The sequence below is a fragment of the Madurella fahalii genome (genome assembly GCF_045866475.1).
Source record: "Madurella fahalii IFM 68171 DNA, scaffold_5, whole genome shotgun sequence".
NCBI classification, from domain to species: Eukaryota; Fungi; Ascomycota; class Sordariomycetes; order Sordariales; genus Madurella; species Madurella fahalii.
This window is the reverse complement of record NW_027263975.1, coordinates 1671625-1698505: the sequence shown is the minus strand read 5'-3', so window position 1 is coordinate 1698505 and position 26881 is coordinate 1671625. Positions and strand designations below refer to the sequence as shown.

At 56.0% G+C, this 26881-nt stretch overlaps 9 protein-coding genes across 9 annotated transcripts; 4 read left to right on the top strand and 5 right to left on the bottom strand.

Moving 5' to 3' along the window:
- Positions 1-580: 580 nt before the first annotated feature.
- On the bottom strand, positions 581-3688 carry MFIFM68171_09077 (Pentatricopeptide repeat protein; the record flags this gene model as incomplete). The annotated part of the gene is made up of 1 exon (XM_071064496.1): positions 581-3688. One exon carries the CDS (start codon positions 3686-3688, stop codon positions 581-583), a length of 3108 nt encoding a protein of 1035 aa, XP_070920597.1.
- A 464-nt stretch (positions 3689-4152) lies between these two features.
- Positions 4153-5548, bottom strand: MFIFM68171_09076 (Mitochondrial carrier; the record flags this gene model as incomplete). The annotated part of the gene is made up of 3 exons (XM_071064495.1): positions 4153-4913; positions 4973-5270; positions 5327-5548. 3 exons carry the CDS (start codon positions 5546-5548, stop codon positions 4153-4155), a joined length of 1281 nt encoding a protein of 426 aa, XP_070920596.1.
- Positions 5549-5983: 435 nt separating this feature from the next.
- Positions 5984-6598, bottom strand: MFIFM68171_09075 (Mitochondrial inner membrane protease subunit 2; the record flags this gene model as incomplete). The annotated part of the gene is made up of 2 exons (XM_071064494.1): positions 5984-6269; positions 6342-6598. 2 exons carry the CDS (start codon positions 6596-6598, stop codon positions 5984-5986), a joined length of 543 nt encoding a protein of 180 aa, XP_070920595.1.
- A 445-nt stretch (positions 6599-7043) lies between these two features.
- Positions 7044-8208, bottom strand: MFIFM68171_09074 (Eukaryotic translation initiation factor 2 subunit alpha; the record flags this gene model as incomplete). The annotated part of the gene is made up of 5 exons (XM_071064493.1): positions 7044-7290; positions 7355-7591; positions 7653-7860; positions 7917-8079; positions 8131-8208. 5 exons carry the CDS (start codon positions 8206-8208, stop codon positions 7044-7046), a joined length of 933 nt encoding a protein of 310 aa, XP_070920594.1.
- A 1061-nt stretch (positions 8209-9269) lies between these two features.
- Positions 9270-13922, top strand: NTE1 (phosphatidylcholine and lysophosphatidylcholine phospholipase; the record flags this gene model as incomplete). The annotated part of the gene is made up of 3 exons (XM_071064492.1): positions 9270-9553; positions 9605-12489; positions 12550-13922. The coding sequence occupies 3 exons, from the start codon at positions 9270-9272 to the stop codon at positions 13920-13922; spliced, it is 4542 nt and encodes a 1513-aa protein (XP_070920593.1).
- Positions 13923-14148: 226 nt separating this feature from the next.
- On the bottom strand, positions 14149-15794 carry MFIFM68171_09072 (Aromatic-L-amino-acid decarboxylase; the record flags this gene model as incomplete). The annotated part of the gene is made up of 3 exons (XM_071064491.1): positions 14149-15463; positions 15524-15686; positions 15746-15794. 3 exons carry the CDS (start codon positions 15792-15794, stop codon positions 14149-14151), a joined length of 1527 nt encoding a protein of 508 aa, XP_070920592.1.
- Positions 15795-16443: 649 nt separating this feature from the next.
- Positions 16444-19258, top strand: MFIFM68171_09071 (Plasma membrane channel protein; the record flags this gene model as incomplete). Its single annotated transcript, XM_071064490.1, has 9 exons — positions 16444-16499; positions 16563-16600; positions 16669-16837; positions 17029-17773; positions 17833-17941; positions 17991-18446; positions 18504-19047; positions 19112-19175; positions 19229-19258. The coding sequence occupies 9 exons, from the start codon at positions 16444-16446 to the stop codon at positions 19256-19258; spliced, it is 2211 nt and encodes a 736-aa protein (XP_070920591.1).
- A 1407-nt stretch (positions 19259-20665) lies between these two features.
- Positions 20666-23311, top strand: MFIFM68171_09070 (SH3 domain-containing protein; the record flags this gene model as incomplete). The annotated part of the gene is made up of 5 exons (XM_071064489.1): positions 20666-20912; positions 20962-22013; positions 22080-22155; positions 22228-22986; positions 23061-23311. The coding sequence occupies 5 exons, from the start codon at positions 20666-20668 to the stop codon at positions 23309-23311; spliced, it is 2385 nt and encodes a 794-aa protein (XP_070920590.1).
- A 1245-nt stretch (positions 23312-24556) lies between these two features.
- On the top strand, positions 24557-26277 carry CYB2 (Cytochrome b2, mitochondrial precursor; the record flags this gene model as incomplete). The annotated part of the gene is made up of 5 exons (XM_071064488.1): positions 24557-24625; positions 24681-24714; positions 24771-24808; positions 24863-25138; positions 25195-26277. 5 exons carry the CDS (start codon positions 24557-24559, stop codon positions 26275-26277), a joined length of 1500 nt encoding a protein of 499 aa, XP_070920589.1.
- Between the last annotated feature and the right edge of the window lie 604 nt (positions 26278-26881).

Sequence of the window (26881 nt, the reverse complement as noted above, 5' to 3'; positions counted from 1 at the left end):
GATCGGCTGACCCCCTGGGGACGACGGAGAACGGGGATTGAAAGAAAAATTAAAAAGGTATGGTCGTGTAGGACGTCAACGGGCTGTCGTCAATTGGAAGCGCAGTCGGTCGACTCTGTTCGACAACCTTTTTAAGCTTTCCCCGGCGGAGGGACTTGAAATTATTCGAGACCACTCGAGAGAACAAATCGTCCCATGCGGAAGGCGCCGCTTTGGCCGTCTCCCTAGGCCAGCCAATCAGGGGCAGGACGCAGGGGTTATAGTCGTGCTTGCCCCTGACTGCAAAATTCACATGTCAGTCGATTGCCAAGGAAGCGACGCCAGCAGTGGCATGTTGCCCCTGCCATTGTTGAGGGTGCAACGCAAGCTGCATTGTGTATCTCCGTACTGCACGGTACATTCCTCGCTTGGACTTGAGTAAAATCCCAAGCCATTGCATTGAATTATTTTGTTTTGCACAAAATAACACGGCAGATATGTACTTTTTAATACACAGTAACCTCTGCAAGCCTGTTGTCACCACGAACCCAGCCTCCAAACCTTGGGCTCTAGTGCACCGTAATGCAGTGTATGTATGAACCTAGAAAGCCTCAACCACCGCTGCCGCCACGGTTCCCCCATCCAAATCTAAATCCCGTCCCCGTCCCCGGCTACTATCGTAATAAAGAAACGCATCGTCCCCCTCTTCGTCTCCAACACCATCAGCACTACCCTCACCAACCCTCCCGTTCCCCCCGCCAAGCCAAGGGACGCTCTCGAAATCCACCGGCTCGCGCCCAGCATCCGCCGCGGCCCTCTTCATAATTTCCAGCGCCTCCCTCTCCAACTTCTTCCCATCCTCCCTCAGCCGCCTCCTCGCCTCCACAATATCCTTGATGCCTCCATCCACCACGGCCCGCGCCTGCCTCCGCTCCTGCTCCGTGACCCCCCTCGCCTGTGAGCGTGCGATCCTCGCGCGGGCGTGCTTCATCGCCTTGAGGCAGGCCGTGTCCTCCCTGTAGCGGCTCGCCAGGCCGCGCCCGATGGTGTCCCGCAGCCCAGCCAGGTCGACGAGCTCTGCGTATGCAGACAGGAGGATCCTGAAGTTCTGCAGGTTGTAGCACGGCCCAGCCGACGAGAAGCCTCGTGCCTCAGCGGCCTTGAGGGCGTATCCGACTGCGCCGCGGAAGTGGCCTGCGGCGAGGCACGTCAGGGCCGCGCGGTGGAGGGAGGTGTCTGTTAGCCGGATGCCGTTCTTTTCGAACTGTGCGAGGGTGGTATCGACCGTGTTGAAGGTTTCAGCTGTGTCTCTGCCGGCGGTGATCTCGCCGAGCTGCACGGCGAGGAGGTAGTTGACGGCCGGGTTGATATCGTGGTGCCGTTGCTGGGCGTCACGGAGCAGGTCGAACGCGCCGTTGTAGCCGTCAGGGGCAGACTTCAGCCGCGCCTGCACGGCTAGCCGGAGGGCGTTCTGGGAAAAAGGCATGCCAAGGTATAAGGCACGTTTGTAGATCCGGAGGGCGCTGTCGGGCCGCCCGCATGTTAGCGCCTCTTTCATCGCGAGGAGGACGTCTTCGACCTGCGCGCATTTGTTCTTCACCGGCAGCTTGTTCGGGTCAATCCTTAGAGAGAGTAGTCGTCCCCGGGCGGCTTTGCCACCGCATTTCGAGTCTGAGAGCGCAGCATCCGCCATGACGCGTTCCGTATGCCTGTCAACAAAATCGGGGTTCAAGACCCTCAGTTTCCGGAATAGCGTGCGGAGCTCTCTGAATGGAAAGTTCCACTCTCTTCGGCAGCTCACAAGGATGGAATTACTGAAAGCAGCATCGACAGTAAACCCTTGTTGGCTGCAGTAACCGAGCCAGTCGATCAAGGATTTGACATCGCGGATGGCGGCATACTGCTTCGCCATCAAGGTCACCGTGTAGCTGCATAACGGTACCTTGAGCCCGTCAACGTACGACCTCACAAAGTCCTCCGTCTCGTGAACCGTATGATTCTGGATGTAGGCCTTGAGTATCGGGACGAAGACACGGCCATGCGCCTTGGAGTCTCGCTTGCTCTCCCAGTCCATGGCTTTGAAGGCGTTGCGAACCGACTGCCAATCCCCCTTCTGCGCAAAAGAGCGAGCGAGGACACCTAACAACTGGACGTCTGAGGCCTGACTAGGGTTTTGCGTAATGGCATCGATAAAGTATGACTGCGCTTTCATCTCCTCGCCCGCCTCTAGGGCTAGCTCGACCATGACGCGGTAGACGCCACCAGGGCGGAATACTGTCTTCTTGAGACCGGGCGTCCGTAGAAGCTCAAAAAGGTACTCGACTTTCTCGAAGTTGCGATGCTGGGTCCAATGCGAGACGAGTAGCTTCATGGCCCACCTTGACTCCAATTTGGCGTTTCCTAAGCTGGCGCAAATGCCGTGGAGCGTCTTTAGAACCTCGTCCGATCTATAATTGTGGGCGCTCTCGACGCTGTGGACGACGATATCGCCGATAGCGCGAACCGATCCTTCGGTTGGAGAGCTTTTGGCGTAGGTTGAGAGGAAGATCTTCACGACCGACTTGTAGTCATGTTTCTCGTGGAGTTTTGTGAGGAACCACGAGGTAAGACTGTCCGAGTTCTCCCCTGCAACCAGGTTGCAACGACGATACAAGCCGATCACACGCTGCATTCGGTCCGCCGAAAAAGACATCTCGAGTATTCTCCGCCCGAGCTCGTAGACTCGCGGGTTTGGCTCAATCGGCCGCTCCGTGAAGGTCGGCAAGAACAAGTTTGTTGCAATGGTGAGGTTCTTCTTAAAAACTTCACTTGTGGCTTCGTCCGGGTCTGCTTGTCCGAGCAAGGACTCTATGAGAGAGAAAGGTTCATGTTTGACATAGGCGCCCTCCTCGAGCGGGCCCCGAGCCAACACTTGTTCTAGGAGCTTCAGGGCATCGCTGATCCGTCCCTCCTCCTGACAGGTCCGACACAGCAGCGCGGTGGCTTCAATCCATGGTTGGTTCTGGTTGTCCGGGGCAACGTTTGCGCCAATTGCCTCAAGCACAAACCGTAATGCGGTGCCGATCTGACGGGGTTCTCTGGTTTCGCACGCCCTTTGCACCTTGGCCACAATCTCGTCGTTAGTGGGAAACGCATAAGCCTCGAGAACGTCCGGGTTCTGCCGAAGCCAGCTCGGGCCGGCTCGAAGGGGCGCGATCCGTGGTCTGGATGATTTCGGAATGAACGGCTCTGGCTTCTTGGTGGATCGATCGGTTCGTGCTGGGGCAGCGTTCTTGGTCTTCGTCTTGCTTGCTTCCTCCTGTTTAGGTGAATCGATTTCCGTCCGTCGTGCTGGCCCCGGCTCTGGCATCCCCGCCATCTTCTCGATCCCTAGACCATTAACTGGCACGGCGTTCTTACGCCCTTTCAGCTGTGTTTGCGTTGGGCTCGGTGCCCCATTGTGTTGCTGCGGCAGGCTCCCCGGAAAAACGGAGAGCAGGGAGGGATCCCAGAGCGCTTCCTCCTCCATTGCCACGGCGAGCGCGCCGCTGCCCGCGCGATACCTCCGGGCCGACTTGATTCTTTCGCCATTCTCAATGACGCGCACGGCATTGTTGATTTTGCGCCGCCGGTCTTCGGCAATGAGGGCGAGGGTGCATGAAGTGCCAACGACGAGGCCGCGAAGTGCCGTCAAGGCAGCCTTGGAAGGCACGGGTAGCGAAGACGACATCGTGGTTCCCAAATTGTCGTTTCCATTTCGTCGTCAGCGCATGGTGGATTGCCGGGGGCTCGTTGTCGTTAATGCGTCGCTCAGTCCAAGCCGTCCATCGTTCGGTATTGGGTTGAAAGTTGGCGTCGCAGCCATTTTCGACATATAAGGTGATGCACCACATGGGTCGATTCAAGTTGACCCCACAGAAGCTCTGAGCCAATCGCAGCCACCAGCAGTCTCCAATTCCGCTGCTCGCATACGCCAAGGGTCGAACCTAAGCTGGAAGCCAGCCCGGAAATGTTTTACGAAAGAATGAAGATTGTAGCGTATCTGCATGTCTAATGTCTCCCTGTATGTCTCTATCCAGGCAGCACCAAACGCCCACATTTGCCTCTCTCCGGCGCCCACTCCCATGCATCGTACAGAATAATACAATATGATCTATATACAATACGCAAAGATACCCCGCTCTCTAGCTTGCGTCACCCGGCGAGCTCCCGCCGCTCTACGGGCATGTACAATTCTAGCTTGCGTAAAATGGATTGGTACAGGAACAGCATGCACCCGCTCTGAATGCTGGTCCAAACAGCACGCGGCCCAACGCCTCTAAACCAACCCCCAATGCCTTCTGTCCTGTAGATTAATCGTAGCCCGGTGATCATTGACGATGTCTGGAGGGTGACTGCCCCGGGCTGGGGCGTGTGTGTCGACGGAGAAGAAGTCGATATTAATCGCTTCTGGAACTTTTGTGCTAGCGCCTCCGGGCTCGCCTTGGTGTGCCCTTCCTTGCCCGTCGCCGGCGCCGGTGACGGTGTGTTGATCGGCTGAGCACTGACCCCTCCAGCTTCCGGATGTACTTGGGTCTGGAGTCTTGTTTTGACAACGTCGAGCGGGCATGTTATCGTGCCGGCTAGGCACCCCGCCGCCGCTCCCGTCAAAAGCTCCAGTTCCCAGCCTATGTCACGACTGCCCTTCCACTGGCGAGCCCAGGCTTGATTCTGCTCGTAAAACATGAACTGAAGGGCCGAAAACGGGAGATCACGCCATAACGTCGCGCCGTAGCCGTAAAATAGAGCAGAGAATCCTTCGGTTCGAACAATAGTCCTCACTGCATCGGCCGCCCCCTTGTAGTTATACCCTGAATTGAAATACGGGTTGTTATACTGTCCCTGGAGCTGCAGACGGGTCTTGAGCACCTCTGAAGGCACGTAGACGCTGCATGCGACAAAGTCGCCGATGAAGCCTGCAACTCAGATCAATCAGAAACTAACCCTACACCTTTTGGCACCCTATGACACTAACCAGCTGTCAGGTACGCTAGATGAGGCTGGACGCCGTATTCCAGCATCCGCCGTTTGCTGTACTCGTAGCTTCCAAAGAACAAGACGGTGCCGGGGAAAGAGCCACAAAGGGCCGGGAGCCAGCCACCATAGAGACCGCGCCGGATCCCTTCCTGCCGCCAAATCGTATAGTACGAGGAGCCGAGCGAGGTGTACTTCGGCGGAATGTGCGGGTCGCCCTGCTGCCGTGTCTTGACTGTATCGAGAGAATGCATGAGCATGTCGCCGCTGGTGCCGCCCAACCCTCCGGCAAGCATGCACTTTTTGTTGGGTCAGCAACTCAACGCGGCCAAGGCGAGAACGACGCTAGACCCACGTGCAGGTAGGGCGGGCGCCCTTCCTCCTCTCCATCCTGGGATCTCATATTATGAACGCGTAGCGATTCGGTTCCGGCGGCGATGGTGACATGCGAGAGGAGACGCCGTTTATCGGTATGTCCATCATCGAGGGTGGCCGGGTCCGAGTCCGGGTTGCTGTTTGGGGCCGATGGCGGGACGATGGACGGAGTACTGCTGGCCGTCTCGAAGCCAAGCACCATCGCCCTTATGGGAAGAGGAGAAGAGGAATCCGCCGCCCGGGCAGCGGGCAGATTTCTGTTGATTTATGGCGTCACGACGTGGTGGAACTCTCCAAGTCGCATCGCAGAAGTTCCGGGTTCAAAATCCAGGTTCTGGGCGGCCTTGCCGGTCCGGAACGTTTTTTTTTTCTCCTCGGCAGCGATAGGTGTGGCCCGTGCGCATGTATTACTCGCTCAACCTGCCTGCTAACGCCTCGTTGAAAAATAACATTCGCCGCTTAAGAATACAATCTAAGATCAAACCGGGGCCGACTCCATTGATTGGCCTCCTTACCGTCCCCATCGCGCACGTTATATGGGATAACCTTACTGGGATAATTTTATACAGACCGCATGCAGACACAATTGGCTCACTCCTGTTAAACATGCCTATAACCCCGCTACATATTCTATCCTTCAAGCTGCCCTATTAACCCCTCCCCTCAGTGGATGCTCCCACCATCTCACCCGCCCAGCCCTCTCCCACGGCGACAAGATATGCGTGACCTTCCCGGTAATAAGCCGTGCGGATATCGGCCCGTAATAGTTGCTGTCCCGACTCCGATCGCCGTCGCCCTCGACCCAGACATGTCCCTCGGGCACAGAAGCATACTCGTACGGATACGGCGGCTTCGCGCGGACAACGTCACCTTCCAGGCCCACGATCCTCTTTACAGCTGTCTTGTTGGGATCGTCGGGGTTTCTACAGCATTTCCTCTTATATCAGCACATGCCTCATATTCCCAATCGGCAGCAATGAATAAATGGTTCTCACCGAAAAGTAACCACCATCCCCCTCTTCAAATCCTCATGTGCATACAGCTTCCACACCAAACATAAATCCTTGCGCAGTGACTCGTTATACTGCGGGTTCAGGAACGGGTACATGGATGGCCCGCGGATGAAAGTGACCTCGGCGACGTATGAGTTGAACCAGATTAGAGGCGGGATCCACGTCGCGTAACGGAAGAGGTAGTGTGAGAATTGCCTCAGGAATTTGGCCCTCCCTCCTTGGGCGCCCCATGGTGCCATCCTTAGGCCGCCTGCTGCTTTGTTGACGGACTGCGCCGGCTGATCATTCCGTTGTCAGTTGGTGGTTTCTACAATGAGTTGATGAACGCTCCCGTTTAGGTGATCGGGATCCGTCAGATAAGGCGATAAGGAATTCAATGGGATATCATCCCCGATTGATGCATAAGCCCAGTCGCAGCTTCAGCAGCCATCTCACCAGCATCAAAACCAACATCGTTCCATAACCATCCATATGGGCATAATTCGCTTTTGTTTACTACCGTAATCTTAGGAGAACTAGCTATACTCATCATATCGGGTGCCCTTTTGGTCCCCCTAGATGCCAGCCAGAGCATCATAGCAAAAGATTCGCTGTCCGTTTTCTCCTGGTCGCTTGAACCCCCGGAAGCGATGGTCTTTTGACCGCATAGTCTTGACATGATGTAGCATTGAAAGAGCATTTCCTTTACACAGTCTCCGGAATGTTTTCGTCACTCTCGCTAACACTCTCGTCGCCACTGACTTCGGCGTTCTCACGCTCACGCTTCTCCATTAGAGCCTGGAGCTCTGCGTCATCCGACTCGGTAACCGCCTTAGGCTCCATCTTGACGACTAAATGGCCGCCTGCCGCCTCAATGCTCGTCCGGATGCCAACAATGGCCTCTTGTAACCGAGAAATGCCGGCATTCTTGTCCAGGCATGTGTTGGTCAGACTGTAACAGGTCAGCCGCAGTCGGGATTGAGGGTGGTCATATCATGGCTTCGAGGGACACATACACGTAGAGAGGCGGAGAAACGAGCCTGCACTTGACCTGCGTCTCGGGAGTGTTACTCGCCTCGGCCGTCCTCAGTGCCGTCTTGATGGCGTCAATGCCCTCGTAGCCGAAACAGGTGACCTCAACGTCGGCGCGGACCTTGGTTGGCTGGGGCGTCAACCGCTTGCCAATGTATGACTTGAGCTCGTCGGCAACAGGCTGGTTGGGGAACTGGATATCGTTCCAGACGTCAGGATTGCTGCGAACGGTAATACTAAGCCAGTGTCTCCAGAGCGCGTCCGGGGTCACCCAGAACCTACGTTATTGAGAGCTTGAATGCGTCGAGCGAAGAGCCATATTTCTTATTCAGCGGCCAGCCTATCGTTTCATAAAGCGTCTCGATCGGCGTCAGTGTCTTCTCGGCGACGTGCCTCATGATCGAGTGCACAATCTTGCTCTTGTTGTACCGCTCCTCGCAGCGAACAATATCTTCGGGAGAAACTCGACGCTTGGACAGATCGATGTATCCTGCCACCTTTTTAGCATTGCTAAAGCCAGCACCTAAAACAACGGGAACACCCCACCTTTCTCCTTGTCGACACGCAATACAACGACGACCTCGTTGCGGCCGACACGGATCAGCTTTTGAATACTCCTGATACGCCGTCTCGAGAGCTCGGAAAGGAGAATCATGCCGTCAATGTTATCGTACTCGAGGAGCTTGACGTAGGCACCCATATCGGCGATCTGACGCTGGTTAGTTCCGCTGCCGCCACACCTGCGACTAGCGATCCCTACCTGTTTTACGTTCACCATCACAAATGAGTCAATCTCCGGGTACTTCTCCTCATAAAACCTGCAGTTTGAAAGCGACATTTTGTCGGAGGGTGCCGTTCCCAGGCGGGGCAAAAGTGGGATGTATGGTGGTTTCGTAAGTCGGGCCGCTGCGAATCGCCAAAAAAAAAAGAGTCTGGCGCTGGGTATCTAGCGAGTTCTTTTATACTTGGCCTCTTGGGGCAAAGAGGCGCGAGGCGAATTCGCTACCTGGTCGATTTAATAGATCAGGGGATACGGCGCACGTCGAGAGTATCTCAAAAGAATAGTCATCGGGCCCGCAGTATTTTCAGAGCACCCGCCATAAATTACGTGAAACTTGAGCAAAGAAAGTGGGCTGTGGCTGGTGCGTTTTCGGCGGGGTGAAAATCGATGGCGCTCGGCAAGGCACGGCATACCCTGGTCAGCGATGAGGGGACAGCCCCACCACGGCAGAATCTCGCCGATTCAGCTCATAACACAACCGTGAAATCTTGTAGTAGAACTGTCTCTAACCATACTTAACCAAGCCCTGCTCTCAAACGATGCAATTATAATACCGTGCCATGGATTGAAGATTGGCTCCCCTGCCTCCTTAAATTGAGTTTACCTTATTCATTTTCTTTATTTTGTTTATGATTCGTTAACTTTACTTTGATTCACTTCCATTGATTCTCTTCTATCAGTAGAATGCGGTTAGATACGTGTATAATATCCGGGGACACTGTATGTTTATCAATCCCTGATTCCAGAAAGCACTACGTCAACAAGCACGAGCCAAGATGCTCCCAGTTGCAACAGGAACTGGACCTCGCAAGGGAGCTTCCGGCAGGCCGGGGCCCATTTCACCCACAGCCCAAGGCTGTTGATAAAATCTGGCCCTGCCGCCATAGAAAAGCCTATCTCAACGACACGCGGCTGACTATTCCTCACATTACTTGCCAGTTTCCTAGGTCCCGCGTCCTGCCGAAGGCAAGCAAGAATACTTGAGGAGCTAGCGAGGCCGACATGTCTCGGCAATTCCTCTCGTGCACGACATCGATTTGCAAGCCCGAGCAAACATCTACGTCTCCTCCATGCCGATGACAATCCACGATTTTTGACAACACGGTCTGCGCTCAATAATGGACCTAATGAACTCGACGGCCGCCGCGGCGATGGCTGCGGCTGTTACCGACGAGGGGCCGTCTAACCCTCTCTCCTCGGCCGTCGCTGTAGCAAGTGATGTTGCGAATGCCCATGGCTCGTCTTCGTGGCTCGGTTTCTTCGCGAGGCTCGTCCTCTGGATTCTGCAGCTGATATCGACGGTGCTCTACTATGCAATCAAGCTAGCCACAATCTCGATCCCCACTCTCCTTTATACCCTCTTCTCGACAAGCCTGACGGTAACCATGAATGCCACCACACTGTAGGTCACCACACCCGTGATTGTATAACGGCAGCCCTAACTGGTCTGTAGGATGCTCATCTTGGCGGCCATGATGACGGTCATTAGCTTAGTTGTCAGATACCGATACCTCAACATGTACTCCCGACTCCCGCCTGAGCCTCAACGCAAGGAACCGGATGTCGATCTCTTCCCGGATACGCATGAAGAGGGCATAAAGTCGGGACTAGCAAGCTATTTTGACGAGTTTCTCAGTGCCATCAAGATCTTTGGCTATTTGGAGCGGCCGGTGTTCCACGAATTGACGCGCAGCATGCAGACTCGGAAGCTTATAGCTGGCGAAACCTTTAATCTGGAGGAGGAGAAGGGCTTCTGCCTCGTAGTAGACGGCCTGGTCGAGATCTTTGTGAGGTCGTCTAGCCATAGTCGGCGGTTCGCTCACAGTCCCCATCTCGGTCCCGCCAGCGAACCGCCTTCGAGCGATGACGAGCAGTCGACCCCGGGGCAGCAACGATACCAGCTGCTGACCGAGGTTCGCAATGGCGCTCCCATGTCTTCATTATTCTCCATCATGTCCCTCTTCACCGAAGATGTACCGATGCGGCATACCGACGATGACAGCTCGGAACCCGGGACGGCTGCCCACAGCGCCCTCCTTCCCAGCTATCCTGCCAGCGCTGACTTCCGCAAGGCACAGGTGGTGCCACCATCTTTGCCAGGCACTCCTCAGTTAGATGGCCCTGAGAACTCCGCCGAGACACCGCCCGAGCACCTCAACCTACCCAGCGCTGGGCGTGGTCTGCCCCGTATACCGCCTATTTCGCTTGATGGCAGCGGCAATAGCAAGCCTCGCAGGCCGGTGCCTAAGCGCAGTAGTACCAACTCGGCTCATCCAGACATCATCGCGAGGGCAACGGTAGACACGACAATAGCAATCATACCAGCAAGTGCTTTTCGACGCCTAATTAGAATATATCCCAAAGCCACCGCGCACATCGTCCATGTTATCCTGTCGAGGTTTCAGAGAGTTACCCTTGCTACGGCGTACAACTACCTAGGCTTGACCTGCGAGGTTTTGCAAATGGAGCGCCAAATGCTCAAGTACACAACGCAACAACTCCCTAATCACCTCCGCGGAGATGCCTTGGATCGGCTCAAGGAGAAATTCAAGCGGGAGAGGGAGAGAATTGGAGAAGACGATGTCAGCAAGGGAATTGCCCTCCACAACGCCCACGCCGGCCGTCGTCGCCGCTCCAGCACGACGCTCCGGAAAGAGGCAGCCTTGCAGGCCTTCTCCAAGCAGCGTTATCGGTCCGAGATAGGTCCGTCCCTGGACGTGCCCGGCCCCGGCGACCTTCTTGGTGATCTTCAACAGTCAAGAACCGGCGGTAGCCGACCACTTAGCGCTGCGCTTCCGGAGAATCACGTTTCCCACCTGAACCTGGAGAGGGAAGCCGGGTCCCCTTTGGCTCAACGCACCTTCAGCCCGTTCACGACGCAGAGAAATGTACATCTCTCTCTGGACAAGAGGGAGACGCTAGACGAGGACAACATATTTCGGGAATCGATCCTAGAATGCATGTTTAAGGCCATCGGCTTGACAGCCAATGGCTCGAGTCGGGACGTTGACTCGACTCAGGCCTCTCCACGGCTCGTATCCTTTGACCAGCGACGCCAGAAAGCCGTCTTCTCCAACCATGCATTTGGCTTCATAGACGGACTTGAAGCATCCGTTGACGGCGATTCGGAATCCATGACTTCGGCGGGACTCTCTACCTCGGCGACCCCAAACGCTCATGTGCTCGCCCAGGATATGAGAGATGAGATGGAAATAGTCTTCTTTCCCAAGGGATCTGTGTTGGTGGAGCAGGGCGAGAGAAACCCCGGCCTCTACTACGTGATTGACGGCTTCCTGGATATCTGCACCCAGGAAGATGCGCCTTCGCCGGATATTGTCCACGCGTCCAGCCGGACGTCATTGCATGCGATGGATAGTACCGAGTCGCTCTGCTCCCCGCACCGGCTTGCGGCATCTATGCGCACGGGTAATAGGGTCGACGACAAGAAGAACAAGTCTAAACCTGGCCGGCGAAGCGTGGCCTTGATCAAGCCGGGCGGCCTTGCTGGTTACGTGGGGACCATCTCGTCTTATAGGTCCTTCATCGACGTTGTCGCAAAGACGGACGTCTATGTCGGCTTCTTTCCCCTTGCTTCTATCGAGCGGATTGTTGACCGGTACCCAATTGTTCTCCTGACTATGGCGAAGAGACTCACGAATCTGCTCCCTCGGCTGATTCTGCACATCGATTTTGCCTTGGAGTGGCTTCAAGTCAATGCCGGGCAGGTGATATTCCACGAGAGAGATGAGAGCGAGGCCATCTACATTGTCTTGAATGGTCGCTTAAGGCTGGTCGAGGACCGCAAAGACGGAGGTATGAATGTCAAAGCCGAGTTTGGCCAGGGAGAGAGCATCGGAGAGCTGGAGGTGCTGACCGAGTCCTCTCGCTCTGGTACTCTGCACGCCATCCGGGACACGGAACTGGTCAAGTTCCCTCGTACGCTGTTTAACAGCCTGGCTCAGGAACACCCGAACATTACAATCAAGATCTCCAAGATCATCGCGTCTCGCATGAGGGCTCTAATCGACGACCCATCTACCGTGTTGGGACTCAAGGACTCTTCTGGAAGAAGCTCGATAAACAAGAGCTCTACTACGCTCAACCTCAGGACCGTCGCCGTCCTACCGGTTTCAGCGGGTGTGCCCGTAGTAGAGTTTGGCAACCGGCTGCTGAATGCCCTGACACAAGTCGGGGCTCCTAACGGTGCTACATCGCTGAACAGTGCAGCCGTGTTGAACCACCTCGGTAAACACGCGTTCAACAAGATGGGGAAGCTCAAGCTGTCGCATTATCTGGCAGACTTGGAGGAGAAGTATGGGCTCGTGATCTACGTAGCTGGTGAGTGCGGCGTGGATCATGGTACATGATATGTTTTGATGCTAATCATTCCATATTTAGACACGAATGTGAATGCTCCGTGGACGCAGACTTGTATCACCCAAGCTGACTGTGTCCTCTTGGTCGGTCTGGCTGACGGCTCTCCCGAGATTGGAGAGTATGAGCGCTTCATGCTAGGTGTGAAGTCTACAGCGAGGAAGATCCTGGTTCTTCTCCATCAAGAACGGTATTCGGTTCCCGGTTTAACCAGGAAATGGCTTAAGAACCGGGTCTGGATCAATGGCGGCCACTTCCACGTCCAGATGACGTACAGTCCCAACGCTATGCCAATTCATCCGCCGGCGAAGCCTAGTGGCCCGACTCTCAAAGAACGCGTGCAGATTTTACAGGCGGAGATTCAGAAGTACACATCTAGGAAGGTGCACCACAGCCCGTTCTACTCTCCAGATGCACCATTCAAAGGTGACTTCCACCGTCTGGCCCGTCGGCTCTGTGGGAAATCAGTTGGCCTCGTCCTCGGAGGCGGCGGAGCGCGGGGCATTGCGCAGATCGGCATCATCCGGGCCATGCAAGAGGAGGGGATCCCGATCGACATGGTGGGAGGAACGTCGATCGGCGCCTTTATCGGCGCGCTGTATGCTCGGCACGCCGACTTTGTGCCCATCGTCAACGCAGCCAAGAAATTTGCGGGCCGCATGGCCAGCATGTGGCGGTTCGCGCTCGATCTCACATACCCATCAGCCTCATACACGACGGGTCACGAGTTCAACCGGGGCATCTTCAAAGCATTTGGCAAGGCGCAAATTGAGGACTTCTGGCTGGATTACTACTGCAACACTACAAACATTAGCAAGAGTCGGGCCGAATTCCACACGAGCGGCTACGCGTGGAGATATGTCAGGGCGAGCATGTCCCTTGCGGGTTTGCTGCCGCCGCTCTGCGACGAGGGCAGCATGTTGCTGGACGGCGGGTACATTGACAACCTAACCGTGTCGCACATGAAGTCGCTTGGGTCCGACGTGATCTTCGCGGTGGACGTGGGATCCCTGGACGATAATACGCCGCAGGCGTTTGGCGATTCGCTCTCGGGCATGTGGGCATTTATAAATCGGTGGAATCCGTTCTCGTCGGTGCCGAATCCGCCGACGTTGGCCGAGATTCAGGCGCGGTTAGCGTACGTGAGCAGTGTGGACGCGCTAGAGAGGGCGAAGACTATGCCGGGGTGTATTTATATGCGGCCGCCGATTGACGAGTATGGCACGCTAGACTTTGGCAAGTTTATGGAGATTTATGCTGTGGGGTACAAGTATGGGCAAGAATTTCTGAAGAAGTTGAGGGAGCAGGGGATGCTGCCGCTGGGTGAGGAGGATGAGGAGACGGAGGGGAAGAAGGCTCTGAGGAGGACTATGGCGCCGAGACGGGCGAGTATCTGAGGAGTGGGCGGTACTGTACAATGTCCGGTGGATGTCATGCGAATCCGTTGGGAGGAGTAGCATTATCGGGCGTTTTGTTTGTATTTTCCTTAGAGATAGATGGCGTTTTACCGTAAGTTTAGTGTATATTACGGCCTTGCGGGAGGATTGGACGGTCCTTTTGCGTGGAAGAGCCGTGTTGAGATTGAATGATAGGTCAGTGCCGGGGGTATAAGTGGTACAAGGCTCACGAACGTGTTGTACACTCTCCTCCCTTAATCACTTCCTCGGCTACCTCTACCACCGTCTTAAACGCCGCCTCCACATGCGCCCTCTCGGTTGTCCTCACGCCCGTCATCAGCCGAATCGCCAACCTGCCATCCAGTTCCGTGCTCGTCACCCACATCCTTCCCGTGGCATTCACCATCTCGTATAGAGCCCTCGTCATCGCGTTCCTCTCCTCAAGCGACTGCCCCTCGCTCCTCGCCGCCATACGGAAGACAGTCAGCGCGAAACTCGGCCCCGCCAAGACCTCGAACAGATCGGCCCTCCCCTTCACCCAGCCCGCAAACTCCTCCCCCAGCTCCATCGTCCGCCGGATATACGCCTGCAGCCCCTCGATGCCGTACGATCGCAGCACGAACCAGATCTTGAGGCTCCGGAACCGCCGGCCGAGGGGGATCTGCCACTCGCGGTAGTCGGTCACGAGCCCGCCGTCGGACGCCTTGTTGCCGTACACGGCCTGGTTGACGGACAGGGCGCGCACGAACCACTCCCTGTCGCGTACGTACAGGCAGGACGCGTCGAAGTTGACGAGCAGCCACTTGTGCATGTTCATGTCGAAGCTGTGGAAGCGCTCGACGAGGGCGATCTTGGTGGCGGCTTGGACCTCGGGCAGCACGAGGGCCGCGCCCGCGTAGGCGGCGTCGACGTGCACCCATATCTCGCCGGGCGAGTTGGGCTTGTGGCTGTGGGATGCGAGGGCCGAGGTGATGCCCGCGAAGTCGTCGACGGCGCACGTGTCGGTCGTGCCGAGGGTCGCGGCGAGGAAGAAGGGCTCGAGGTTCTGCGCGCGGCACTCGGCCAGGGCCGAGGCGAGGGTGGATGCGGTGAGGGCGTAGTTGTCTTTGGCGTGGACCGGGATGGCTTTGAAGCGCACGCCCAGGATGAGGGCGGCCTTTTTGGCCGAAGAGTGCGTGGCTGTCGTGGCGAGAGCGACCATGCGCGACCGCTTGATGGCGAGCGCGTCGTCCGAGAGGGTGCCCTCGGGCGCTGTCTCGTGGAGGTACTTGTCCCGCGCCGCGACCATGGCCGTGAGGATGGCCTCGCTGGCTGAGCCTTGGATTACGCCGCCTCCGCGGGTCGGCCCGGTGGAGAGGAAGCAGGCGGGCAGGCCGAGGATCTTGGCGAGCCAGTCTAGGACGATGGTCTCGAGCTCAGTCACGGCCGGGCTGCAGATCCAATTGAAGCAGGCGCCACTTAGGGCGGAGCTGTAGAGCTCGCCGAGGATGGATGGATAGCTAGTGGCGCAGGGGAAGAAGGCGTGGAAGCCGGGGTGGCTCCTAGAATGGTGGTGAGTAATATGAAGATCACTCTGGTCCGCCCGGGCTGAGGATTCTCACCAGTGGGTGATGCCTGGCATGATTTTGGCCTCAAGGTCGTTTTGGATGTCGGCCCACGACTCGCCTTTCTGAGGAGCCTCCCCCGGCAACAGCTTCCTCAAGTAGCCGGGCTCGACAGACGACACTACATCTCGGGAGCCGAGGTTATCAAAGTAGTTGATGACTGGTTGCGGTGTTAGTGATAGTCACGTCCTTATTTTTTCCTAAGCTGGGACTACTCACTATCATCAATTGTTGAGGTGGCCGCTTCTCTAAAGCCCTGCGAGTCCATCTTGCCGCTTCTGCCGTTACTGTGGTATTGCGAAAGTGTTTCTGGAAGAAATGGAAGTGAAACGGCAGTAACCGGGGATCTGCGGGGCGTCCAGGTCCGTTGTCGGCGTTCAACTCTGACTGTTGGCGATTTTACGCCGCCCTATGTCTTTGGATGACTTTACCCGGTCTAGACTCAGGGTGCCGCGCAGTCCCATGTTTTCTAGTCTCCATTTTCTCGGATGAACCGCTTCAAAGTGGATTTAAAGGGGCAGGGGGTAAAGGGGCAAACATTCAGGTTGGTCGCACAACCAATATGATCGCAACCCTAACCCCCAGTATCTCAGACCTCGTACATACATAATCTTAAATACAAGTCCAGAGATTCAGATTAAGTCCCACTTAAGAGCACAGACCACTGAACCAGCGCCGTGGTTAGGCCTTGAAACAGTGACATCGTTGGCATCCAGTGACGTCGATCGTTTGCTGTCGCTCTTTCTTTCCAACCGCCAGGGTTCGTGCTTCCCTAATTACCACGGGAGCACCATTGCCCAGTTTGCTCTTCATATGCTTCTCATTTCTCTAATAATCGGCATTGAGCCCAGCGTGTAACGGGATCTCGCATCATATCAAAACAATCCCCAAGGCCCCATTGCTTCTATCCAACAGCCATGGCTGGCTCCGGGAGCTTCGACAAGGAAAAGCCTGGGCCACAGTCCAACTTTAAGTGAGGCTCAACATATTTCTAGCCCCGTAATCGACACCTGCATGCTAACAATATCTGCTTAAGCGTTGACTATGTAATCCACTACACAATCCCGCCGACGGGTTCGATGCCCCTTTCCTGCGCTAAACCAAGCTGCCGAGCTTCTATACGCTAACTCTCACCGCCCCAGAAACCGCCGAAGCGGAAGCCTCCTTCACCCAGTTAATCGATGCCCTTGCGTCGGCCGGCTTCGCTACCGAAGTCCGCAAAGGCAACAAGTCCTCTCTCCTCGTCTTTGTCAGGCTCGCATCGGACCGCCTTCTTAAGAGCCAAGTCTACCGCACCCGCGTGCAGGACTGGTACGTACATGACATTACTATTGAGATGCCAATGTACTCTCTGCAGCTATCTCACAGAGAGCGATCCCCCACGGGATATAAGCGATAGCTGGTTCCACAAAACGCAACTATTGCCTTGCTTCGGAGTGGTTTATATAGGAAAAACATTTACCGAGTCAATCCAGGCACAGGTACTAACACAGCTCACCCAGGCTCTACGGCGTGCGCGCCGCAGCCCCGGCCCCTCCTTCCGATCGCGACGACAACGACCTCGACGCATATTTTGCCCACGCGGAGCCCGTCACCGAAGCCGAGCGCCTGCGGCTCGCCTACCTGCTCATCACGAAGCCTCGCAACGAGGGCGGTGCGGGTATCACGCCACGCATCGGCCAGTGGCGCTTCGTCAAGAGCGTCTTCCCACTGCACGACCGCGCCTTTAACCGCCGCTGGATCAAGCAGTGGAGCACAAAGTACTACCTCGACGATGGCGACATTGACCTCATCCGCGACCGATTTGGGGAACGGGTGGCGTTTTACTTTGCGTTTCTGCGGTCGTACTCTGCGTTCCTGCTCTTCCCGGCCGCGTTTGGGTTCGGCGCATGGCTAGTGCTGGGCCAGTTCTCGTGGTGCTACGCGGTCGTCAACTGTTTGTGGTCGGTTGTGTTTTTCGAGCACTGGAAAATGAAGGAGGTGGATCTAGCCGTGCAGTGGGGGGTTAGGGGAGTGAGCAAAATTCAGCATCCGCGGCCGCAGTTCAAGTTTGAGAGGGAGAGTGTGGACCCGGTGACCGGGGAAATTGTCAAGGTGTATTCGCCTTACAAGAGGTTGGCGAGGCAGCTGCTGCAGGTGCCGTTTGCTGCGGCTTGTGTGGTGGTGTTGGGCGGACTGATTGTCAGCTGCTTTGCGATTGAGATTTTCATCACCGAGGTGTACAATGGGCCGTTTAAGCAGTATCTGGTAGGTTCTACGTGGGCGGCATTGGGTTAGGGAGTTGTTGCTGATCTGACTTGCGACAGACGTTCTTGCCGACGATTCTTCTCACAATCTTCATGCCTACATTCACGGCGCTGCTCACGAAGCTCGCTGAGCGGCTTACTGAGATGGAGAACTACGAGACCCACGACGGCAGGTGTTTCTCGTTAAACCAAGTAAAACGTCTGCTGACTATCTACAGCCCACCAAGCTTCGTTCGTTCAAAAGATCTTTGTACTCAATTTTATCACCTCGTACCTGGGCATCTTCCTCACCGCCTTCGTCTACGTCCCTTTCGGAAAGATCCTCGTCCCGTATCTCGACGTGTTCCAACTCACGGCGCAAAGATTCACGGCCGAAGGGAAGCCTCTCCCGACCAAGAGTTGGCAGATCAACCCAAACCGGCTCACCAAGCAGGTTATCTACTTTACTGTCACGGCGCAGGTTGTCAACTTCGCCACCGAAGTGATCGTGCCGTATGCGAAGCGCAAGGTGTTCAAGACAGTCGAAAAGGTGCAGTCTGAGCTTTCCGAAAAGAGCGCGGACCAGGTCAAAGACTCGCCCGAGGAGACGGAGTTCCTCAAGAGGGTCAGGGATGAGGCCGAACTCGGTGAATACGACGTTACCATCGATTACAGGGAGATGGTGATTCAGTTCGGTACGTCTCTTACGGTCTTCGGGCTGTAAATTTGGGTTACTGACTGACCAAAAAAAGGTTACCTGTCCCTCTTCTCGGTCGTCTGGCCACTCACAGCCTGCTCATTCTTGATCAACAACTGGGTCGAGGCCCGGTCTGACGCCATAAAGATTGCCACCAACAGTCAGCGTCCGATCCCTTGGCGTGCCGACTCGATCGGTCCTTGGCTCAACTCGCTGGGGTTCCTCTCGTGGCTGGGCAGCATCACTAGCGCGGCGCTCGTGTACCTTTTCCACGCATGCAAGGACCGAGCGGACGGGTCTCCGTGGGATATCCGCGGCTGGGCGCTGCTCCTGTCGATTCTATTTGCCGAGCATGTCTATCTCGTTGTGCAGTTTGTCGTCCGGGGTGTCATTCGCAAGCTAGATAGTCCAGGGTTGCAGAAGGAGAAGGCGGAGCGGTTTGCGATGCGAAAGCAGCTTCTGGAGAGGATGGCTGAGAGGGACATTAGTGAGGAGACAACGGGTCCTGGAACGAGCGGGGGTGAAAAGATTACGAGGGAAACGCTGGAGGAAGAGGCAAGGAAACTCTCGATTGCGGGGGAGGGGAAACCAGAGCAATCGTAAGTTTGTTCAGGCATAGGGGGCAAAGTGCGAGCGTGTACAGTCAGTGCTAACCATGCGTAGGTTCTGGCAGCGGCAGAGAGGCGCGGCCGAGACTATTCAGGTTGGCCGGTCGTTGATTGCAGAGGTGAGCTGCCGCGGAATCACAAGCTCTCTACGTGAATGCTGACGTTGTAGCAGGCCGCTGCGAACTCTACTAAGACCAAGTAATAGCGCTCCGCTAGTGGCGGTTGGAAAGGTTAAGATGCGATTATCGAAGTGTGTCAACCAAGAGTTGGAGAGGGTGTAGGTTGGCTATGGAAAGAGTTCGTTTGACAGACTGAATAATCTGGACTGTGTTCATTTCATCTCATGTAATTCTCTCGAGTGCCAACTGCAAGATGAGCACCAGCTCACAGCAAGCTCCTCGGCCGGCCGAAGGAAGGTAGACGTCTGCAAAACCACTTAGAGCCCTGTTGGTGCAGGAGATTTCGCTCTCTATGGTTATTACTTCGAGGCAGAGCTTTTGTTCGTAGTGGATCGAACTGGTGGCTTCTCGATATTAGGGTCTCCGGATTTAGCGGTCATCATCGGTTTCTCGTATGCGGGCCTCAAGAATCGCTTATCGAGGGTGTTGGGGGCAGCCGGAACCTCTGCCGGTTGCCGGTTGCCGGTTGCCGGTTCGCTCCGCATAGGTAAGGTAGCAGGCAGGCCAGCAAGTCACATATGCAGGCCAGTTCTGTGCCTAGGTTCGGATGGGGTCGTTGTTTATATAGCAAGGGACAGCACGAGGTCTGTCTCTTGACTGTGATTGGTTAATTTGGAAGGGCTTGGCCATTTCCCAGACCGAGCCGTGACAGCAGTGCACATACACCTCCTTGTCAGCCTGACCTTCAGTCAACCTAAGGGCTGTGCTCTCCCACAGCTATAGGCATGAGATACACACGTTCCGTTTTTGAGGCGGTAGTTCGTTTCTATATATTAGAGCTTCGCCTTCACGCCCAGATGATCTCCCTCATTGGTCTTCCGTATCGCACCCTTACTCCCATCTCGGGCGCCTTATCCGGGCCTCCACGTCATGCGTCACCTCTTTACCGCAGACCGAGGGCCGTAACTGTGAGCCCATCAGGATGAGGTCCAAAGTGTAAGCGCGGCGCGCTAGAGGCACCGCAGCTCCCTTCATCTTCCCGCAACCCGCCCGGAACCGCGCGATTCTTTGCACTGCCTCCAGCCAAGACTCCCCGCCTACCATCGACCGCACTATCAATTCTCGCTCCGTGTCGGTCTTGACGCCGGGCACATTGCCCGGGCAAAGCACTGGCATGCTCATATGCATGCGTACCCCGCCTTCTCTTACTTTGCATGCCCTGCCAGGTGTTTGCTCCCTAGGCTGCCTGCTCGGATAGGGTGCTGTACTACCTACGTAGTAGTCATGGCGCCCATAGAAGAGCGGGTGAGCTTGATTCTCTGACCGAGCCTTGCGCTCGCGCCTCCTTTAGCCAGTTCGAGTCCTTCGCTCAGTCCGTACATTATCTTTCTAAAAACGCTTCAAGCCTTCTTCCGCTCCCTTGATACATTCCCGGCTCTGCTCTCCGCACGTGCAGGATCATTTTATACTGTTAGATTTCACGCTAAACGATGATCATGTCGAGAGACGCCCATCTTGAGCATCTCGTGCTCGCCCCTTTCCGGGAGACCGTCGAGAAGGCCACGACAGCACTCGAGAATGCCGCTGCCGCCAAAGACGATACCGCCCACGCTATGCAGCGCGCCGCGAAGAGTCTGCTCAGCAAAGGCGAGCGCGCCCTGAAAAAGATCGAGCCGCTTTGCGAGAGGTCCCTCGACGAGTATGGAGTGAACTTTGTAAATGTGGTAAAGGACAACGGTAGGTGTTCTCATTTCTGCCCGTGGTGTGATGCTAATAGTAGGCGTAGAGGAGATTGCAACATACCGGGAGCAGCTTAATGACTTACTATGGGATTTGGATGATCATATCGATGCGGACAGTTTTGAAGAGGAAGCTTATGACAAGTTGGCTGCAGCACTGAGGACGGCGGCGCTGAGAATTGCTGATGTGTTGGCGACGATGAAGGTGGAGAAACAGGTAGCGGCAGCGCCAGAGGCGACACGGCGGCGCGACTCTTTCACAGCCTCAGAGCGGGGTGATGGACGCTCTGTGATACAGACAGGACCTGGGGTCGCCGAGGAGCCGGAGGATGCTGATGTTGAGGCTACAACGAGGGAAAATGTAGCGAGGGGTGATGCAGGATGCGGTGTCATTGCGGTTCCGGAGCGCGAACAACCTATCGAAACGATTTGCCCTCAAGATATACCTCCAGAGCCAGACACCAATCCATGGGAGAATACCGCACCCGCGCCATATATCGAGGCTGGAGAGCAACTGGAACGTCGGCCGCCAGTTGAGGAAGGAGAAAGCCGAGACTTAATATCACCGCTAACACCAGACAATAGACCCGGAAGCCCCGTGTTCTACCATCCGGGAAGACTCAACGAGGAAGCGGCTGCGAATCCGAGGGCCTCGATAGCCAGCCGCTCTTCGCTCCATTCTACTGCCGAACGGGCCGTCGCACGAAACAGCGTGGGGTCTTCCGGGTCATTAACAGCTTCACGGCTGAGTCTGACGCCAGCTTCCGCGGTGCCCCTTAGTCAGGGACCTCACGGATCCCCTGCGGGCTCACGTCTGAGTCTGACACCCGTAACATCTCATTCATCTGGCCGCCTGTCCGGATCGCTGTCTATCCAGCAGCCGGGCCTTGAGGTCGTCAAGATACCGAACGATGATTATGACGGACCCATTCCGCTCTCACCGCAGACTACGGATGTAGGACTTGCCAGTGGAATTACTTCTGCGCTCGATTGCAAGATCGACAAGAACAGCTCGTTTTTTCACTTCAGAGGCTATTGCGAAGGTGCCAAGGAGGCCCTCCGCCAGGGTGACTTTGGTGTCAAGAAGAACAGAAAGGGGGTAAGTACTTGCCTGCTGATATCTCTCCCAGAGCTAGTTTGTACCATTAGCTAATCCATCAAGCAGGCCACGGTTGCCAAATGCAAATACTGCCATTACGAACTAGATTGGCGGCTGATTGACGCCGACGCCAACGGCTTCGGTACGTATATTTTCCCTTCCCCCTTCCCCCTTCCCCCTTGCCCCTCTTTCATTAACAGTCAGCCTACCTCAGCCGACGCAAACTACACCTCCTCCTCGGTCTCCTTCCGCCTCCGCTTCCTCGCCAAATCCCACCTCCCAGCCCGCCAGCCCTCGGACCGCCTCTACGCCTGCCACTTCTGCATCTATGCCGGGCAGACCCCGCGCCCGAGCGACGCCACCGTCTTCTTCTCACAAAAGGACCTCTGCGCCCACATCGCCCGACACCCGCGGCCCTTGCCGCACATCCCCGCCCTGACCGTCCTCGACGCCGACGCGAGCCCGGAGGTGCCAGAGCATCTAGCGAACAACTACGACGTGCGGTTCACGCGGCCCTCGATCCCCTCGGCCGTCCCCGACGGGCCAGAGATGGCCAACCTGCCGTGCGCGGTCGCCACCGAGTCGTTTCGGATGACGATTTACGGGCTGAGGATGCCCCCCGACCGGGCGGAGACACTGCAGTTTGTGGTGGGGCAGAAGATTGTCGGGATTGAGTTCCCCGCGCGATATGAGGGGGAGTGGGCGGTGGGGTGGGCCGACGACGAGAAGGGCGTGTTTCCGGTCGAGTATGTCCGGCTGGTGCCGCCGCCGAGGAGGGATTGGAGGGCTACGAGTTGGGGGAGTGGTGGAAGTGGTGGTGGTGGTGGTGGTGGTAGGGGGGAGATGTCGGCTGTGGCGAGGTGGAAGATGAGTCCTCCTTCGTCTTCGATGCAGGGGAAGGGGAATACGGAGGAGGATGCACGGGAAAGGTGGCTGAAGTTTGGGAAGGGGGAGGTGATTACCGGGATTAGTTGTGAGTGCTGCTACCCTCATCTCGGCTGTGGTGGTATATTTGGGCAATTACTGACGTAAACCGCGGCGGTGCAGTTCCGTATGAAGAACACTGGTGCTGGTCGGGGAGAAATGCTAAGGGGAAATGGGGCATCTTTCCGCGGGCGTTTATGCAACCCAAATCTCTGCGCGGGCCGTCTGAGGAGGGCTCGGTCGACGAGTCATCGATCGGCAAGAATAGTATCTGGACGTGGCGGTCGAAGAAAGGGCGCGGTGAGCTTGGGTATGCTGTGGAGGAGGTGATACTGGGCTTAGGGAGGAGATCGTTACGGGTGAGCGATTACTAATATGATAATTATGCTGTGTGAACGAAAGGAACTTGGCAGGCGTTCTATTTCTATGATGTACATAAGATGTGTATTACACCCAACACGATCTTGTGGGGGCGGCTGAGGCCTTTAGGAACCTTTTTGTTTCCAGGCGCCTATCTCTTTCGGAGTAGTCGACGCTTCCCGAGCATCCTCTGGTCTATGCCTCGGAGTGATGCGTGGAGTTGTGGGTATTCCCGCGTAACATGAAAGTTGTTATCAAGATATGCCGCGAAGTACTCAACGAGTTGCCCTGACAATTCGATTGCATCGCTAAGGGTTGATGGAGTGTTGCTCAATTTATACTGGGCAATAGCAGTGAGTTAACCTGATATGGTACTGTACGCGTATTACACATCCGCGAATGGTTGGTCTAATGTATGAATTGGTGTGACAGGAGAAAACCTCATGGTTTTAAAAGAGAGTCCTGGTCCGTATGAAGGTGGGAATTGTCCATATACGATGTGGGGATCTCTTCGCCTTTCTCGATATCACAATGTTAGAACTCCTCTAGTCTTGAGTCAATCGTCGAGGGAGGTGTAATTGGCATTTGAAACACGGGAGTGGCCGAGACGGGATGCCGTTGGGAACAGTCTTGTTGACGAGTCTGTGACGTTAAACCTAAGACCGAGGCCGTTGGCGACAAGGGCCTCAATTCTATTAAGATATATAGTTCTTCCCAACTCAGCCCCGGAATATCGGAGTGTGAGAGGGCCAGCGTTGATGATTATCCTAGGAGGATGTAGACTGTGTAAACAAGCGCCCAAAAAGGGGTTGGGGGAGATCCCCCCTTTCCGGATTGTACCATACTTCAAAACCGTGATTACCATCACAAGCTCTTGGGCGTCATCCGGTTCATGCCGGGGACCGTTGTGGGGTAAGGCCCGCTCTCCCCGCAGTCTTGGCCGAGGCGACCCCACATGGGATGACCGACTCCGACCAGCGGCACGTTTTGGATTGGAGAAGAGCTGGTTTCCTTGGTTTCCGTTTTTCCACGTTCAAAGTGCAAAGCGTAGTTTTTCTAATTTTTATTTCCCCAATTGATCCCAGCCTGTTCACCGGCTGCGTAGTGCTGGTAGATTTACGATTTCCCCATCGAAGTGCCGCCTCGTTTTCCTCTTGGAACCAATTCTCGCTCGCACAGCTTCCGTCGCATGGTCTAGATCGATTTCATCCGTATAAACTCTAGTCTGCGCGCCACTCCGCTGGCAACTTGCCGCTAACATGGCGCCGTTGACGGGTGTCGAGGTCGCAAAGCACAACAAGCCCAACGACTGCTGGGTAATTGTCCATGTAAGCCTGCCATTCGTCGCAAGCCTGACGACAGGCCACTCACGGCATCCGATAGGGGAGGGCATACGATGTCACAGAGTTTCTGCCGGGTTTGTGTCACTGAGCCGATATACGCTTTACGAATGTCTAGACTGATATCGAACAGAACATCCCGGAGGAAGCAAGATCATTCTCAAGTATGCGGTCAGTCGGCTTCTCAGTTCTTGCCGCCAGGGCAGCTCGCTGAGACTCGCATAGGGCAAAGATGCGACCGAGGAGTTCGACCCAATTCACCCTCCCGACACCCTCGAAAAGTATCTCCCCAAATCCAAGCATCTGGGCCCGGTGGACATGACGACGGTTGTAAGAGACAAAGCCCAGGAGTCGCTAGAGGAAAGAGAGAGGCTGGAGCGCATCAAGAACATGCCCCTCCTCGAGCAATGCTACAACCTCCTCGACTTCGAGGCCGTCGCGCGCCGGGTCATGAAGAAGACGGCATGGGGGTACTACTCGAGCGCAGCAGATGACGAAATTGTAAGCCAGCCGTCTCTCATCTGAATCTATTCCCTGATTAACGGCGCGGCTTCTAGACACTGCGAGAGAACCACTCAGCTTTTCACCGCATCTGGTTTCGTCCACGGATCCTCATCGACGTCGAAAAAGTCGACTTCTCCACCACCATGCTCGGTACCCCGGTCTCGATCCCCTTCTACGTAACCGCCACGGCGCTCGGCAAGCTGGGCCACGTCGAGGGCGAGGTGGTGCTCACCAGGGCGGCGGCCAAGCATAACGTGATCCAGATGATACCTACGCTCGCATCGTGCGCTTTTGACGAGATTGTCGACGCGGCGTCGGGTGACCAGGTCCAGTGGCTGCAGCTGTACGTCAACAAGGACCGGGCCATCACGCAGCGCATCGTGCAGCACGCCGAGAAGCGCGGGTGCAAGGGCCTCTTCATCACGGTTGATGCGCCGCAGCTGGGCCGCCGCGAAAAGGACATGCGCATGAAGTTTACCGATCAGGGGAGCAACGTGCAGAGCGGGCAGGCGACCGACACCAGCCAGGGCGCCGCCCGCGCCATCAGCAGCTTCATTGACCCGGCGCTGAGTTGGGAGGATATCCCTTGGTTCCAGTCCATCACCAAGATGCCGATTGTGCTGAAGGGCGTGCAGCGCGTCGAGGACGTCATCAGGGCGGCTGAGATCGGTGTTCAGGGCGTCGTCCTCTCCAACCACGGCGGGCGGCAGCTCGAGTTTGCGCGGTCCGGGATCGAGATTCTGGCCGAGACGATGCCGGTTCTGCGGAAGCTCGGGCTGGAGAACAAGATCGAGGTCTACATTGACGGCGGCATCCGCCGCGCGACTGATATTCTCAAGGCGTTGTGCTTGGGCGCGCGGGGTGTCGGCATTGGCAGGCCGTTCCTCTATGCCATGTCTACGTATGGGCTTGACGGCGTGGACCGTGCCATGCAACTCCTCAAGGACGAGATGGAAATGGGGATGCGGTTAATTGGAGCCAGGAACATCGCCGAGCTGAATGCGAGCATGGTGGATGCGCGGAGCCTGTTCAACCATGCAGCGCCACCAATCGATACGCTCTCGACTGCCGTCTATGACCCGCTGCTTAATCCGCCACAGAGGTCGCCTGTGAAGGGGGATAAGGCGAAGTTATAACAGGGGAGGTTGCGTTATTTAGCTAGAAGGTGTATGTATAAGGCAATGTTGTACAATTTAGATGTCAATGGTTCGTATACATCGTTTTCAGGCTTGCCTCTCTTGCATCCTCTCTGGAGTCTGCATTCGAGGCTGAAAGAGCCAACTCCCGTCCCATGCGGATGCCATCTCGTCGTTCCGGCCAATAACCCGAGACCAATTCATCACTCTATGTTTGGCGAGGGGGCATCGGACAATCTGACTGCACAGGCGAACACCCAGCCAAACTCGTCTGATATTTGGTATGCGACAAATCGGACCAACGGGGAGCGCAATTGCACATGGTTCACACTTGCAGTCCCCTGCGATTCACAGACAATTCACACGAGCCCTTGGCTGTATCCCTATGACGTCAGACAGACCCACCACTGTAGCCTGTCAAAGGTCGGTCACGAGCGAGTAGCCGTATCAAAAAAATCGCCATGCGCCTCGATGACGGGTTCTGCTTGCCGGCTGCAGGTGTCCGCCATCCACTCAAACCCGTCCCGTTCATGCCGGTCCCCGCGTGTGCTGCGTAGCCTCGCATCTGTCAGACCCGCCAGCCTCGCCTGGGCGGCTGGTAGCT